This window comes from Schistocerca cancellata, chromosome 1 (assembly GCF_023864275.1).
Source record: "Schistocerca cancellata isolate TAMUIC-IGC-003103 chromosome 1, iqSchCanc2.1, whole genome shotgun sequence".
Classification (NCBI taxonomy): Eukaryota; Metazoa; Arthropoda; class Insecta; order Orthoptera; family Acrididae; genus Schistocerca; species Schistocerca cancellata.
In genome coordinates this window covers 333,608,902-333,623,293 of record NC_064626.1, presented here as the reverse complement: position 1 = coordinate 333,623,293, position 14,392 = coordinate 333,608,902, and the positions used below count along the sequence as shown (strand labels likewise).

The 14,392-nt window shown below is 38.5% G+C and overlaps 1 protein-coding gene across 1 annotated transcript in view; it reads left to right on the top strand.

The window, feature by feature from the left end:
- Positions 1-14,392, top strand: part of LOC126161360 (esterase FE4-like) — a 117,187-nt gene that overhangs the window by 14,332 nt on the left and 88,463 nt on the right. Inside the window, exons 3-4 of the mRNA XM_049917132.1 lie at positions 195-326; positions 12,897-13,047. Coding sequence (XP_049773089.1) covers positions 195-326; positions 12,897-13,047 — 283 coding nt within the window. The remainder of the gene's footprint in view (positions 1-194; positions 327-12,896; positions 13,048-14,392) is intronic.

Sequence of the window (14,392 nt, the reverse complement as noted above, 5' to 3'; positions counted from 1 at the left end):
TTATATAATAAATAAAAATAAATATCATTGGTACTGACCTGAAATGAAATATTTTAGTAATGTTTTCAGAGTATTTATTGCTTACAAACAATGTCTGTTTTAATATTGATTCTTGGCCTAAACGTATCTAATGGTTTAGGAGACTTAACATGTATCAACTGCACTGTTGAATACATTTTGTGTAATATTTCCAGCCCCCTGTGGCCAAGCAACCATGGGATGGTGTAAGAGATGCTTTGGCAGCTGGCTCAATGTGTGTCCAATTGGATACTGGAGCTGATAGAGGACAGGAAGATTGCCTGTTTCTGAATGTGTATACACCTGAGGTAAGATTGTTACGTCAGCTTCAGCAAAATTTAATTATTTATCTTAAGCATTTTTGACAGTAAGGTCTACTGTATATATTTGGATGAGGGTAACTGAATTGTTTGTTTTGCCATGTGAACATATTTGAAGAACTATGGTACCTGCAGTTTACATCGATCTATAACAACCAAATAAACAACATTTCAGGATGTTGGTTGAAGTTCTTTTGAGAACTGTCAGTCCAATAATAACACTTCAGTCCTAACAAAATATACACTGGTGATGTGTAGCTACTCACAGTATAAAAAAGACACTACTGTAAGCACTTAGTCAATAAGTGTGAGTAATATTCTAAAGAATATTTCTAAATATTTGAAGTGAATCGTTAATGGTCACAATAAATTACATTTTTATTGTTGTCTTCTCCTTAACATCAGTTTTATGATCACTACTTGGTCAGAAACAAACTGAGAATGAGACTCCATGTATATGAATATAATCATGGGTTGATTGACCATCTGTGACAGATTATCACTTGCGTTTAGTTATCAATATGTTATGATCTTACAAATTCTGGAATTCGGTGTAACAGTCATTTCTTTGTGTTGTGCTGAGTATGGTGAAAATGTGCTACACTCAAAAATACTAGAAGAAATGGGAGAATAAGCCCAAATTTAAAGGATGGCTGACACCAGTTCCTGGAAATCATTCTAAATCAAGAATCAAGAACTTTATTCACCATAGATCATTTTAAAATGATATTCACTTTGTCATACAGGATGTACTAGTACATACAGAATAAAGAAAATAAAGAAATGTTAGTACATCATAGAATACACTTCAAGCACGGCAGTGTACCAAATTACACCAGGATCGCTTCTAAAAGTTAATGCAATAAGCTATACTATAGTCTAACATAATATACTATTGTATTGTTTATTGTATACACTATGTAATTATACACGATTAACCACAGCACACAATAATATGTTTAACTGCAGACAACTTTTAAATGCTCCTCCACAGGCATCTCAAAGAACTGTTTAATGCCATAGAATGGATGATCTGACAGCCAGCTGTACCACTTACTTTTTAAAACAATTGTATCCATAGACTGAACATGAATTGGCAGTTTATTGAACATTTTGAGTGGGTTTACTTTGTGGGAATTTCCTGTTCTTGCTAATATGTGGCACGGTATGTCTAAATTACCCTTAGCCCTGGTGTTGTGTTCATGTATTTCCTCTCTGCCAATAAATTCTGAAATATTATTTTTATTATAGAGTACAGACACACAGATGTATAAGTTTATAACTGTGAGTATTCTGAGTCTGGAAAAAAGAGGACAACAGTGCTCCCAATGACCTCTTTTACATATTACGCATATGAGTTTTTTTTGTCATTTCAAGAAGTTCTAGATGTAAGGGGAGTGCCCCCATATAATCAGGCCATATGAACTATGTGACTGGAGTAGCCCAAGGTATGTCACCCTAAGGTACTCCAAGCTCACTACCTCCCTTAGTTTCAAGGCAAGGTATGCCACCCGAGATATTTTTTCAGATACATGATTGACATGTTCCTCCCAATAGAGTGTAGAGTCAATGTGAATACCTAAGAGTTTTACCACCTTATTGCCTACTTCATTTGATGTTCCCATTAAAAGTTGTTGGGCTTTATCAGGATTGCACTGGAGCTTATTGGCTGCAAACCAGTCCAGGGCCTTATCAAGAGTTTCTTTTGTTAGTTTATTCAGGTATGAAATGTTCTGATGTGTGGAAAGTAGTGTTGTATCGTCAGCATAACACACAACAGGTTGGGCTATGTTTTTAGGTAAATGGTTAATAGCTACAATGAAGAATAAGGGTCCAAGGATAGACCCTTGTGGTACACCTGTGCTGATTTCCACTATACAAGAATTTAGATTTCTGACTGAAACAAATTGTTTTCTGTTACTTAAATAAGGATGTATCATAGCTAAAGTGCACCCTTTCACCCCATAAAACTCTAGTTTTCCCAGCAGTACATCAACAGGAATGCAATCAAAAGCTTTGCTTAGGTCACATAACACCAGTGATACCATGTTATTGTTTTCAACAGCTGTTAAAGTTTGGTCAATGATTTCCAAGATGGCGCCTGTTGTGTTTTTCCCTTTGTGAAAACCAAACTGATTGCTACATAGGGTATTGTGCTTTTCAAAAAGCTGCTTATTTGTATGTGTATCAGTGCCTCAAATATCTTTGAGAACATTGGAATAATGGAGACTGGTCTGTAGCTTTGGGGAAGATGTTTGTCCCCTTTTTTAAAAACTGGGACCACTTTTGATAGCTTAAGTGCATCTGGAAAAACTCCAAATTCTACACATTTATTAAAAATAAAAGCTAATGGTTTGGCAATGAAGTGTATTGTCTTTTTAATTATGTTACTTGATAACCAATAACAGTCCATACTGTTAGAACCTGAAAATTTGGATGCAGCTTTTATAACATCAGCAGCTGTGATAGCCCTCCATTGAAATACCAGGTTAACAGGCAGTGGTGTACCAACAAGGTCCATTGCAGATGAGTTTGTTGCTTTAATACTGTTATTTATTTCTTTAACTAAGTTAAAAAACTATTGATTTAATTCCTCAGGTTCAAGCAGAGCTGTTTCTGTGCATTTTGGTGTATTCTTTTGTTTTCTTATTTGTCATGCTGCTTTGCATTTATTGGGAACCCTTTCTATATGGTTTTCCACTGCTTGCATTTTTTTGCCAGAAGTTTAGCTTTGTAGTATTTTTTGCATTTCAGATATGACGTATGAATGTTCATACTCTGTTCTGCTCCATGGTTAGTGGCTTGCTTATGCATCTGGTACAGCATATGCATGTTTCCCCTAATTTCTGCTAGCTCTTCTGTAAACCAGTTCAGACTTTTCTTTTTCATTTCACTTGGATACCTAACTTTTTTTTTCTTTTTTTTACTGGTGAGCAAGGATAGCATAAATCTGTGTACTTTTTAAAGACGCTATCAAAAGTAATTTCGGCTTCCTTTTTTCCAGATTGACAATTATATATAAAGTCCCAATCTGCTCTTTCTCATCTATCAACAAACATACTTACGTAATCTTCCTTTTGTCCTCGTACCATTACTACTTTAGGTTCTTCAGTTTTAACTGGCTGCCTCTTACAGAGTGTAGGGAGTAGTGGCTCATGATCTGCAAGTCCACTTCCTGCAAGTCTGACTGTAAAATCTTCCCTATGGAAATTCACAACAATACTGTCTATGCAGGCATTCTTACATGTGGCATGGTTATTTGTACAATAGAGGTCTAATGATCTTAGCATATTCAAAAATGTCCAAGCAACTGACCTCTGTGTGTTTAACATTTCTATGTTGAAATCACCATGTACAGCAATTCTTGTTTCACTCTTCAATATCTTTTTAACTATTAATTCACATTTTTCAATAAACAAATTTACATCACTATCTTGTGACCTGTATAGACTAACTGCCACTAAATTTTCATTCATTAGTTTTACACAACTAAACTCCCCTTCTAGTTCTGAGAAGTACATAGATACATCAATTCTGGAAAACTTTATTCCTTCTTCAGTAAAATTTCAGCACCACCATTCTTTCTCTGTTTTGTACATATCATGTCTCCCACAACATACCCTTGGGGAACAAACATATTTACTTGTTCTTGGGTTAACCAGTGCTCAGATACACATATAACATCTACATGCTCAGTGTTACATAAATGTTCTAATTCTAAAATCTTATTTTTAATACAACATATTTTTTTTAACTTGTAGAAAAGTAAGTAGTTTGTTTCTGTCTGTATTCCTCTGAGAGCAATTTGACTCTATATTTGAAATTGTAGGTTCAGTTAATGTCTTTAATCTTGATGACTGTGATCATCCGTGTTACGATAGTCACATACCTGTTCATCCACTTGATGAATTGGTTTGTTAACTGTTTTCTTCTGTGAAACCACCACTGATCCCACCAGAAATCCTGGTCCATTGGTTGTGGTTTCTTTCTTCAGGTTGACTGTAGTATTCCACCTGTTGGTATTCTAATTGCTTGAGCTTGAGTTGCCATTCTTCTTTTTGCAAGTAGTCCTCTCTTCTTATATGGTGTCTTCTTTCCTGCCACATCATTTGCTGCTTCTTCTACCTTTTGCACTGATCTCAAGGGTATATTTATTTCTTGAGTAATTGTCCTCTCCACACATACAGAATTCACTTTTAAGGATTCTGCTGTTATTTGTGCTGGAGTTGTGTCAGTAACAATTCTCACTGATTCTTTATCTGAGACTGCAGTATCCTTCCATTTAAGGTCTATTGTTGTTTGTTTCCACTGATTCATAAATACTTGTGGCAATTAGTTCTTTACCAGTAGCATTTAGATGCTGTCTATGTGCTGTATATAGCTCCTTGTTACTAGGAATATTAACAAAACAAGTGTTATGGAAGCCTTTCACTGTTTTGTTTTTTAGTTTTCTGTTTGTGGATTGAATTTCTTGGTTTACACAAGACCATTCAGGCAGGTCTGTGTGGTACACCAACTACAATCACATCTGTATTTTGCAATGCAGACAAGGCTTTATGTAGTGAAGGAATTGCCAAGTTGGCTTCATTCTTTGCTACGTCATTGGCCCCTGCCCAAATGACTGCAAAATCTTCATTTATCAGATTATGCAGGTCACTGCATTGTTTAAATATTACACTAGTGGGGGCACCTGGTATCACTTTACCTTCAACATCATATTGTTTTGAAGCTAAGTTTAAAATGTTTCTTGCACAGACTCTGCCATGGCTATCAGAGGCAATGAATATTTTGCATCTCCTACTCACTGACTCACTCTCAGGAGCAAAGGTTTCCATTTTCATTGCTGCACCCTTAGATTGCTTTCCTTTTTGAACTGCATTCTGTGTTGTGGTATGCACGCTGTGTTGTGAATCATGTTTTATGTTGGATGCCTCAAATCTGTAGTTTATACACATTTCTTCCTTGGCTGATTCTTGCTTCTGTAGTTCGTTTGTTAGTACACATATAATTGTTTTCAAATACTTAAGTTCCTTTCTTACTATTCTGAGTTCATTCTTTAACTTTTCTCACAAACATGTTGTTAACAGGTCTGTTTTGATTTCGTCCATATTGTCATATTCTGTACGAAAACAATCACTACATTTCCAGCTTTTCACTCTATTCGTTGCATTTACACATGAGTAATGGAATTCCTCTTACACTTTGCACAACTCATGCCTTTTCTTTTTGTTTTGTTACAGGAAAATGGTTTATTCCACGCTTCCTCACTTATTTCGTAAATAGTAAACAGATTTGCCAAACTGGTCATGGCCGTTGTGCACAAGTTAGTAACAAAACAAAATATGTCCCTGTTCTTTAAACAGATTAAGTGACTTTAAATCCTTGTGACTTCACAATTATATAACTCTTTTTGCACGTTTTTGTGGCCAGAAAACTTTAGCTTGGCTTGATGAATTGCCCCAAAAAATAATCCCATATAGCATTATGGAGTGAAAGTAAGAAAAGTGTGGCAACCTTTTCATTTTTATATCCCCTATGTCTGACAGAATTGGCATAGCACATAGAGATTTGTTTAGACACTTCAGCAGTTCTGTGGTGTGCTCCTCCCAGTTGAATTTATTATCAAGCTGTAATCCCAGGAATTTAACACTGTCCACTTCTTCTATCTGCTTGTCATCATATTTTAGGTATATACTTGTGGGACACCCCTTACAAGTTCTGAACTGCATGTACTGTGTTTTTTCAAAGTTTGGTGACAAAGAATTGGCTAGGAACCAGTGATTAATGTCCACAAATACACACCTGGAAATTGAAATAAGAACACCGTGAATTCATTGTCCCAGGAAGGGGAAACTTTATTGACACATTCCTGGGGTCAGATACATCACATGATCACACTGACAGAACCACAGGCACATAGACACAGGCAACAGAGCATGCACAATGTCGGCACTAGTACAGTGTATATCCACCTTTCGCAGCAATGCAGGCTGCTATTCTCCCATGGAGACGATCGTAGAGACGCTGGATGTAGTCCTGTGGAACGGCTTGCCATGCCATTTCCACCTGGCGCCTCAGTTGGACCAGCGTTCGTGCTGGACGTGCAGACCGCGTGAGACGACGCTTCATCCAGTCCCAAACATGCTCAATGGGGGACAGATCCGGAGATCTTGCTGGCCAGGGTAGTTGACTTACACCTTCTAGAGCACATTGGGTGGCACGGGATACATGCGGACGTGCATTGTCCTGTTGGAACAGCAAGTTCCCTTGCCGGTCTAGGAATGGTAGAACGATGGGTTCGATGACGGTTTGGATGTACCGTGCACTATTCAGTGTCCCCTTGACAATCACCAGTGGTGTACGGCCAGTGTAGGAGATCGCTCCCCACACCATGATGCCGGGTGTTGGCCCTGTGTGCCTCGGTCGTATGCAGTCCTGATTGTGGCGCTCACCTGCACGGCGCCAAACACGCATACGACCATCATTGGCACCAAGGCAGAAGCGACTCTCATCGCTGAAGGCGACACGTCTCCATTCGTCCCTCCATTCATGCCTGTCGCGACACCACTGGAGGCGGGCTGCACGATGTTGGGGCGTGAGCGGAAGACGGCCTAATGGTGTGCGGGACTGTAGCCCAGCTTCATGGAGACGGTTGCGAATGGTCCTCACCGATACCCCAGGAGCAACAGTGTCCCTAATTTGCTGGGAAGTGGCGGTGCGGTCCCCTACGGCACTGCGTAGGATCCTACGGTCTTGGCATGCATCCGTGCATTGCTGCGGTCCGGTCCCAGGTCGACGGGCACGTGCACCTTCCGCCGACCACTGGCGACAACATCGATGTACTGTGGAGACCTCACGCCCCACGTGTTGAGCAATTCGGCGGTACATCCACCTGGCCTCCCGCATGCCCACTATACGCCCTCGCTCAAAGTCCGTCAACTGCACATACGGTTCACGTCCACGCTGTCGCGGCATGCTACCAGTGTTAAAGACTGCGATGGAGCTCCGTATGCCACGGCAAACTGGCTGACACTGACGGTGGCGGTGCACAAATGCTGCACAGCTAGCGCCATTCGACGGCCAACACCGCGGTTCCTGGTGTGTCCGCTGTGCCGTGCGTGTGATCATTGCTTGTACAGCCCTCTCGCAGTGTCCGGAGCAAGTATGGTGGGTCTGACACACCGGTGTCAATATGTTCTTTTTTCCATTTCCAGGAGTGTATTTTATTAGCCAATCTTTCTAAGACTACACTTGATTTGCTATATATTGCAATGTTTATATCATCAATAATGCAGTGTTTGTGTCATTAGCAACAGAACAGTTCATAATAGGAAGGAACCTCCATGGTATACAGTCATTGTAAATAAACTTCTAATGAAAGAGTGATTGCTGCATAATAGATGTAAAACAAAGCATAGGGCTATAGATAGAGGGATCCTGAATGAAACGTGTTTGGCTGTCAAGAAAGAAATGCATGATGTCTTCAATGACTACTGTAGCAGAATATTGTCAAGTGGTCTTTCACAGAACCCAAAGAAATTCTGATCATATATAATGGCTGAAAGTGGCACCAAAGTTAGCGTCCAGACTCTAACGAATGAAACAGGAACTGAAATTGAGGGTAGCAGAGTAAAAGCTGAAATCTTAACTCTGTTTTTAAATGTTCCTTTACAAAGGAAAATCCAGAATTGTCCCATTACAATCCTCATACTACTGGAAAGATGAGTGATATAAGTATAGTGTCCGTGGTGATGAGAAACATCTGAAATCGTTAAAACTGAACAAAGCTCCAGGCCCCAATGGAATCCTTGTCAGATTCTAAACTTAAAGTGTGGCTGAGTTAGCCCCTTTCCTAACTATAATCTATCATAGATACCTTGAACAATAAACCATGGCCAGTTCTTCGAAAAAGGCACAGGTCACACCTCTCTACAGGAATGGAAGTAGAAGTGATCCACAAAACTACTGTCCAATATCCTTGACATTTATTTGTTGTAGAATCTTAGAACATATTATGATCTCAAACATAAGAGGTATCTTGAACAGAATGACTTCCTCAAAGCCAGGCAGCATGGATTTTTAAAACATCGATCATGTGAAACCCAACTCGCACTTCTCTTACATAATATACGGAAAGCATTGGATCAAGGCAAGCAGGTAAAGGCACTATTTCTTGATTTCCGAAAAGCATATGACTCAGTACCACACCTTTGCTTATTGTCAAAAGTGTGATCATATATGGTATCATGTGAATTCTGTGACTGGATTGAGGACTCTTTGGTATGGAGGACACAGCATGTTATCTTGGGTGAAGAGTCGTGATCAGGTGTAGAAGTAACTTTGAGTGCACCCCAGTGATGTGTGTTGGGACCCTTGCTATTCATGTTGTATATTAATGACCTTCCACACAGTACTAATAAATAGAGACCATATTACATGCATGTTGCATGTTACATATTCATTTGCATATTTGGCCCCTTTTCGCCCATTATTGCATACTTTAACTAAAAACTAGTGATGACGCATAATTTCACTTCATGTTTACAACACTTTAAAAATTTTGACAGGCGGTCTCGAGCACAATCGAGGTTTGATGTCTCACAAATTGACTGAAAACTAGAACTGCATGCAGTTGCTAACTGGGAGGCCATTGCCTAGAAAAATCATTACAGAAGAGGAACAGGAACAGGCAGACAGACTCAATGGCCCTGTGCCCGCACCACCTGTTAGTCCCCTCTGCTGTCATACCGTACATACTGGCAACAACTAAACTAAACAAGCTTTTAGTCTCATGTCCATTGTTTCAGTTTAGCTTTCTATTTACCTGTACACAGGTTAACATGTTTACGATGTGTAGTGTGTAACATGTTGTGCACCATGCTGACCATCCTGCAACACTTACACATGATGGAACTGTTTTATATTGTTGTGTTTGTGAGAAAAACTTTTCGTGCAACAAAAAGTTTCAAATAGACCAGCATGTCAAGACAAGTCTTCACATCACAGGAATGCAGAAGAAAGGACCACGACAACAACTTCTGATAACAGCGAGTGGCAGTAGCAGCGATTTGTCCATAGGTAACCAAAAAAGTTGGTTTAACATGGATCTATATGAAGCATTCATTGCATTCAATATTCCTCTCCACAAAATTACAAACCTTATCCTCAAATGCTTCCTGTGAAAATATTGCTTAAATCAAAATATTTCAGATGACTCAACATTGCATTAAAATTACATACCAACAATTTACGTAAATATTCTGGAAGAAATACACAATGAACTCAAGGACAGCATTATCTGGATTTCAGCTGACAAAACTGCAGACACTTGTGGCCATTACACTGTAAGTTTAATTGTTGGTACTCTAAAAGAAGAGCTTTCTTCCTCCTATTTAGCGGCCTGCAGAGAACTTGGAAAAGTAAATAATTCTACGATCACCAGATTTGTGAATGAGGGTATTAGAAAAATATTTACAGAATATTCTGCACATGAAAGGGTGTTTGTGTTTATTTCACATGCTGCTCCCTATGTGATCAAAGCAGCAAAAGCCCTCTGACTATTTTATCCCAATTTGATTCATGCCCAATTAATGCCTTAACCTTGGGCTATTGTGCCATTGCTGCCATGTATTCCATTGTCAATGTTTTCTCGTTAAAGTGGCTTCAGTTTATTTGGTTAGCTTTCTCAGTTTGTTTTCTGAATTGTAAGCAACAATGTGTCGAATGTTGTAAAAATTACAATGCGTGCCTGCTGGTATTACAGTTAGACGTTTTGTTCGAGCTGTCAATGTGCAGAGGAAAGTGTACTAAAAAGTTAATTATACCTGCTCATTGTTATTTTAGTTTTTATAGATGCATGTTAAATGTTACTTTGATACACTGACATCTGAATGTATTTATTCAGTTCAGTTCTTTGATGTTTTGTTCCAATTCAAAGGGTGTATCAGATGAAGAAATTCACAAACTGCTCAAAGAAGGTGATGATAAAGTCTATCCAGACTTTTCAGACTTGGAGAAAAGTAAAGTAGATTTGAGTTATGAAGACACTGAATAGAACCATGCCAGTGAATCTGAACTTGAAGGTTAGGACGGTGATGATCCAAAGAGACAGCAGATGTATGAGTATTCTCTATTGAAAATACAGTTTCATGTTGGTGTAAAAGCGAGTGTGCTAAAACATCAAAAACCAACAGAAAAAACATTGTGCAAATTCCACCATATCCAAAGAGAAATGTGATGGGTATGACTGATAAAGTTAATGCTTTTTTTGAAAGTAATTGACCTTGACTTTATTGATGAAATCATAAACTATACCAATACCTATATAAATAAACAGTGAGATACACATCAATTCTCACACAAAAGAGGAAATAAAGTGATGAAATAATGGCTGTGTTCAGGATTTTTTTTTAAGAAGAAGAAAATGCCTTCATGCTAATGTACTGGAACTCTGGGCAGTAGACAGAACAGGAATGCTACTGCTTAGGATTGCAGTGCATTACAATAAGCTGTATGCAATTTGTTGATATGGGAATGAGGAGTGGCAGGAGAAAAACTGATAAGTTAGCTGCAATTAGTACAGCATTGGATCTTTTTGCTGCTAACTATCAATATTCTTACAGCCTGTTCAATTCACCATGATAGATGAAATGCTTCACCCCTCCGGAGACTGCTGTAGGTAGATTCAGTACATACCAGCTAAATACGGGACAAAAAGGTTTTCTCTGTGTGATGCAAAAACATTTTATTGAAGTAATCTGGAGGTTTATTGCAGCATGGAACCATAGGACAATATCAGGTGTCTAATACTCCTAAGGACATAGTGAAAAGATATGTGGTGCCTATAGAAACCTTACAGCTGAAAATTGGTACAATAGCTATCTCCTTTCTGAATATTTGCTGCAGAAGATTATCACTTGCATTGGTACAATGGAACAGACGTGAAATTCTTCCATAATTTCCCCCAACCAAAACAAAAGAAACTGGAAGTGCAATGTTTGGATTTCAGTAGGATAAGAACTTAGTTTCATATGTTCCTTATGAAAACTGTGCTATCACACTTTTGTCTGCTGTGCATGATGTGGCGACAGTGGATGAAGAAACACACAAACCTGAAAACATAATTGAGTACAATATGACAAAAGGTGGAGTTGATGTTGTAGCTGAAATGTGTACCTGATACTCCATTTTAAGAATTGCAAGGAGATGGCCATTGGTTACCTTATTATTTTTCTGAACATTGCTGTAATTACTTCACAAACAAATCGTCTGTGAAAGGTGTAGCAAAAGTGAACATATGTCAAAAAAACTGGCTAAATTGTTATTTAAAGAATTAAAACAGCAAAAGTTTTCATTATAAATGTTGAAGATAGTGAATATGAACTGTTTTTTTTTTCAGTAAATATAATAATTTGTTTAAGACGAGTTTCTTTTTACTGACAAATGACCATGTTGTAAATTATACAATGTGCACCTGCTCACGTGATGACAGTGAGTGCTCCTGCTGGAGGGTTAACATCGAACTCTGATTTGACAACTGACTACACTGTCATTGTCTTACTTTGATGATGCCATTTCTTTTCCTGTCTTCACACCCTTTAAAAAAAAAAAAAAAAAATGGCTTCAGAAAGTCTAATATAGTCTGTAAAATGCCTGTTCTCTTATATTTTAGTCCATTGATGAGTTGCCTTTTCCTGGCATTTTCAGTTTAATTGCTGCTGTTCTGGAACCATAAGGAGCAATCAAAAGGTCTCCATTTGAGGACTTTGGTGCAGCATAGTTGCAGTGAGGTATGACTCTGACATGCAGGCAAGGGATTGGTGTGGCATTCGTGTCTTTCTGAAGTGCATACAGTAAATGCGGAAATGTGAACTATGGCAACATTATTACCAAATGTGTCCAACAGGATCAGTGTGCTGATATTTTTTTCTTGGCTGCCAAAGGATAAACACTGGTAGACTTCCACTGGAGCGTGAAGAATGTGTATGGGGAAACACATCTGTCAAAAACTACCATTGTGGAATGGTGCGCCGAAGAGTGATGGTGCTTCATAGTAATGTGTGTCCCCATATCACAAATGTTGTAACACAGAAGTTATGCCAACTCATGTGGAAGATGCTCAAACATCCATCATGTAGCCCTAATCTTCTCGCAGGCTGTTAACATGCCTTTGGCCTCTTATATAATGCCCTGAAGGGTCAGTGATTCCTGTTGGATGAGGATATGCAGCATGCAGCTATGGACTTTTTCATTCAGCAAGACATGACATTTCACTAAATGACTGTCTTCAACCTGGTGCATCAATGGGATGATTGCCTCAGTGCTCATAGGGATTTTGCCTTATTGGCATATCAATTCTGCACGGTATGCCCTCGAACAGAAACTTTTCGATCGGCTCTTCTATTATTTCTTTTGTAGCAGTGGTTGGTCTTGTCACTCATAGGGTTTTTCAGCTACTGGGGCAATGTTATTGAATTTACTGATTGCCTGGTTACATTGTTTAATTTTTGTGATTAGTCTTTATACATTGTAGAAATAAATTTTAAACTGATTTTACAGTTACCAACTGGAACAACCACCCTGAGATCAGTGATGGTATTCATACATGGAGGAGGTTTTGTAAATGGAGCAGGAATAACTTATGGTCCTGACTACTTTGTGGAAGCTGGAGTTGTTGCTGTGACTATTAATTATCGCCTGGGTCCATTAGGTATGTGAACCAAACTCAGGTATTTTACCTATGTCACACTTAATGATAATTGATTTATGAGTATATCCTTCTGTTCAATATCTGCTAGTATGGTCAGGAAGTACATTTGCTTTATTCGCTACTGGGGCATAACTTGACATAATGCTGAAAGTGAATGTTCCTGTCAGATCTCTTGGTCAATTATTTACTTTTTAGCATACAGCATCACTGAGAATTACAAGTAGACATTTTAGCAGCTTTTTTGTCATCTTTCTGCTTTAGTTTGTCCAATATTTAACCATAAAATGGCTTCAACATCAGGAAAATACTAACTGTCTATCACCTTCTGTGGACTAATGCTTAGAAAGAAAAAGAGAGACTGAGAGAGGGTAAGAGAGAGAGAGAGAGAGAGAGAGAGAGAGAGACAGAGAGAGAGAGAGAAAAGTAAAAACTGAAAGAGAATATGTCTGACAAGCATTTATTGTGTTCACAAATTGATAGTTCAATAGGAAGTTGATTATCACATAGTGTGTAATTATGGTCATCACTCCATTACTGTATGTAGCCAGAGTCATGCCCACAAAAATTTACACCTACAATTATATGAATATACTGTAAACTACTGTGGGTGCATGGCAGAGGGTAGTTAGCATTGTACCACACATAATGCTTCCTTTCTGCTCCAACCACATATGGAATGTAGGAAGAATGGCTGCTTCAAGGCCATTCGCAGTATTCTATGACAAGACACATAATTGGTTTCAGTTCCCTTTGTAGACTGCCTGCGTTTTCCTGTCTCCTGCAACAAAATTGAAGTCTACCACACTGAGAAATGAAGACTGCGTATTTGTCTTGGCAAATAAGAAAGTCCAAGCCCCTGAGATGGAAACTGAAGAAGCATGTGAGATTGTTTGGGAAACACTCAATATCAGGAATGAGCATAACATAATATGTGGATTCTTCTACTAACCAACAGACTCACCCCCTGAAGTAACCAGTAACTCTAGAGAAAACCTCATTTCACTGGTACAGGATGATTATAATTAAAGTTAAACTTTCTAACTGCTGTAGAAATAACAGCACTGGTCAGAATGATGTCAAATTGCAACAGAATATTATCAGAAAAGGGAGAAAACGTATGGCAGAAGAAAGATAAATAGTTACAAAATGTAGCAATAGATGGCACTGTAAGCATCATAATTTAACAGTGGTCAACTACAAATGGCAAATGAATCATACAACAATGCCTAAGGTGTATGTCTGACATTAAACAAACTGTACTGCTCAGTGCACATGGGTGTACAGGTGTGATGCTATCAGTTACGTAAGCCCATCCACCATGACAACATCGTTTCACATCAGATGG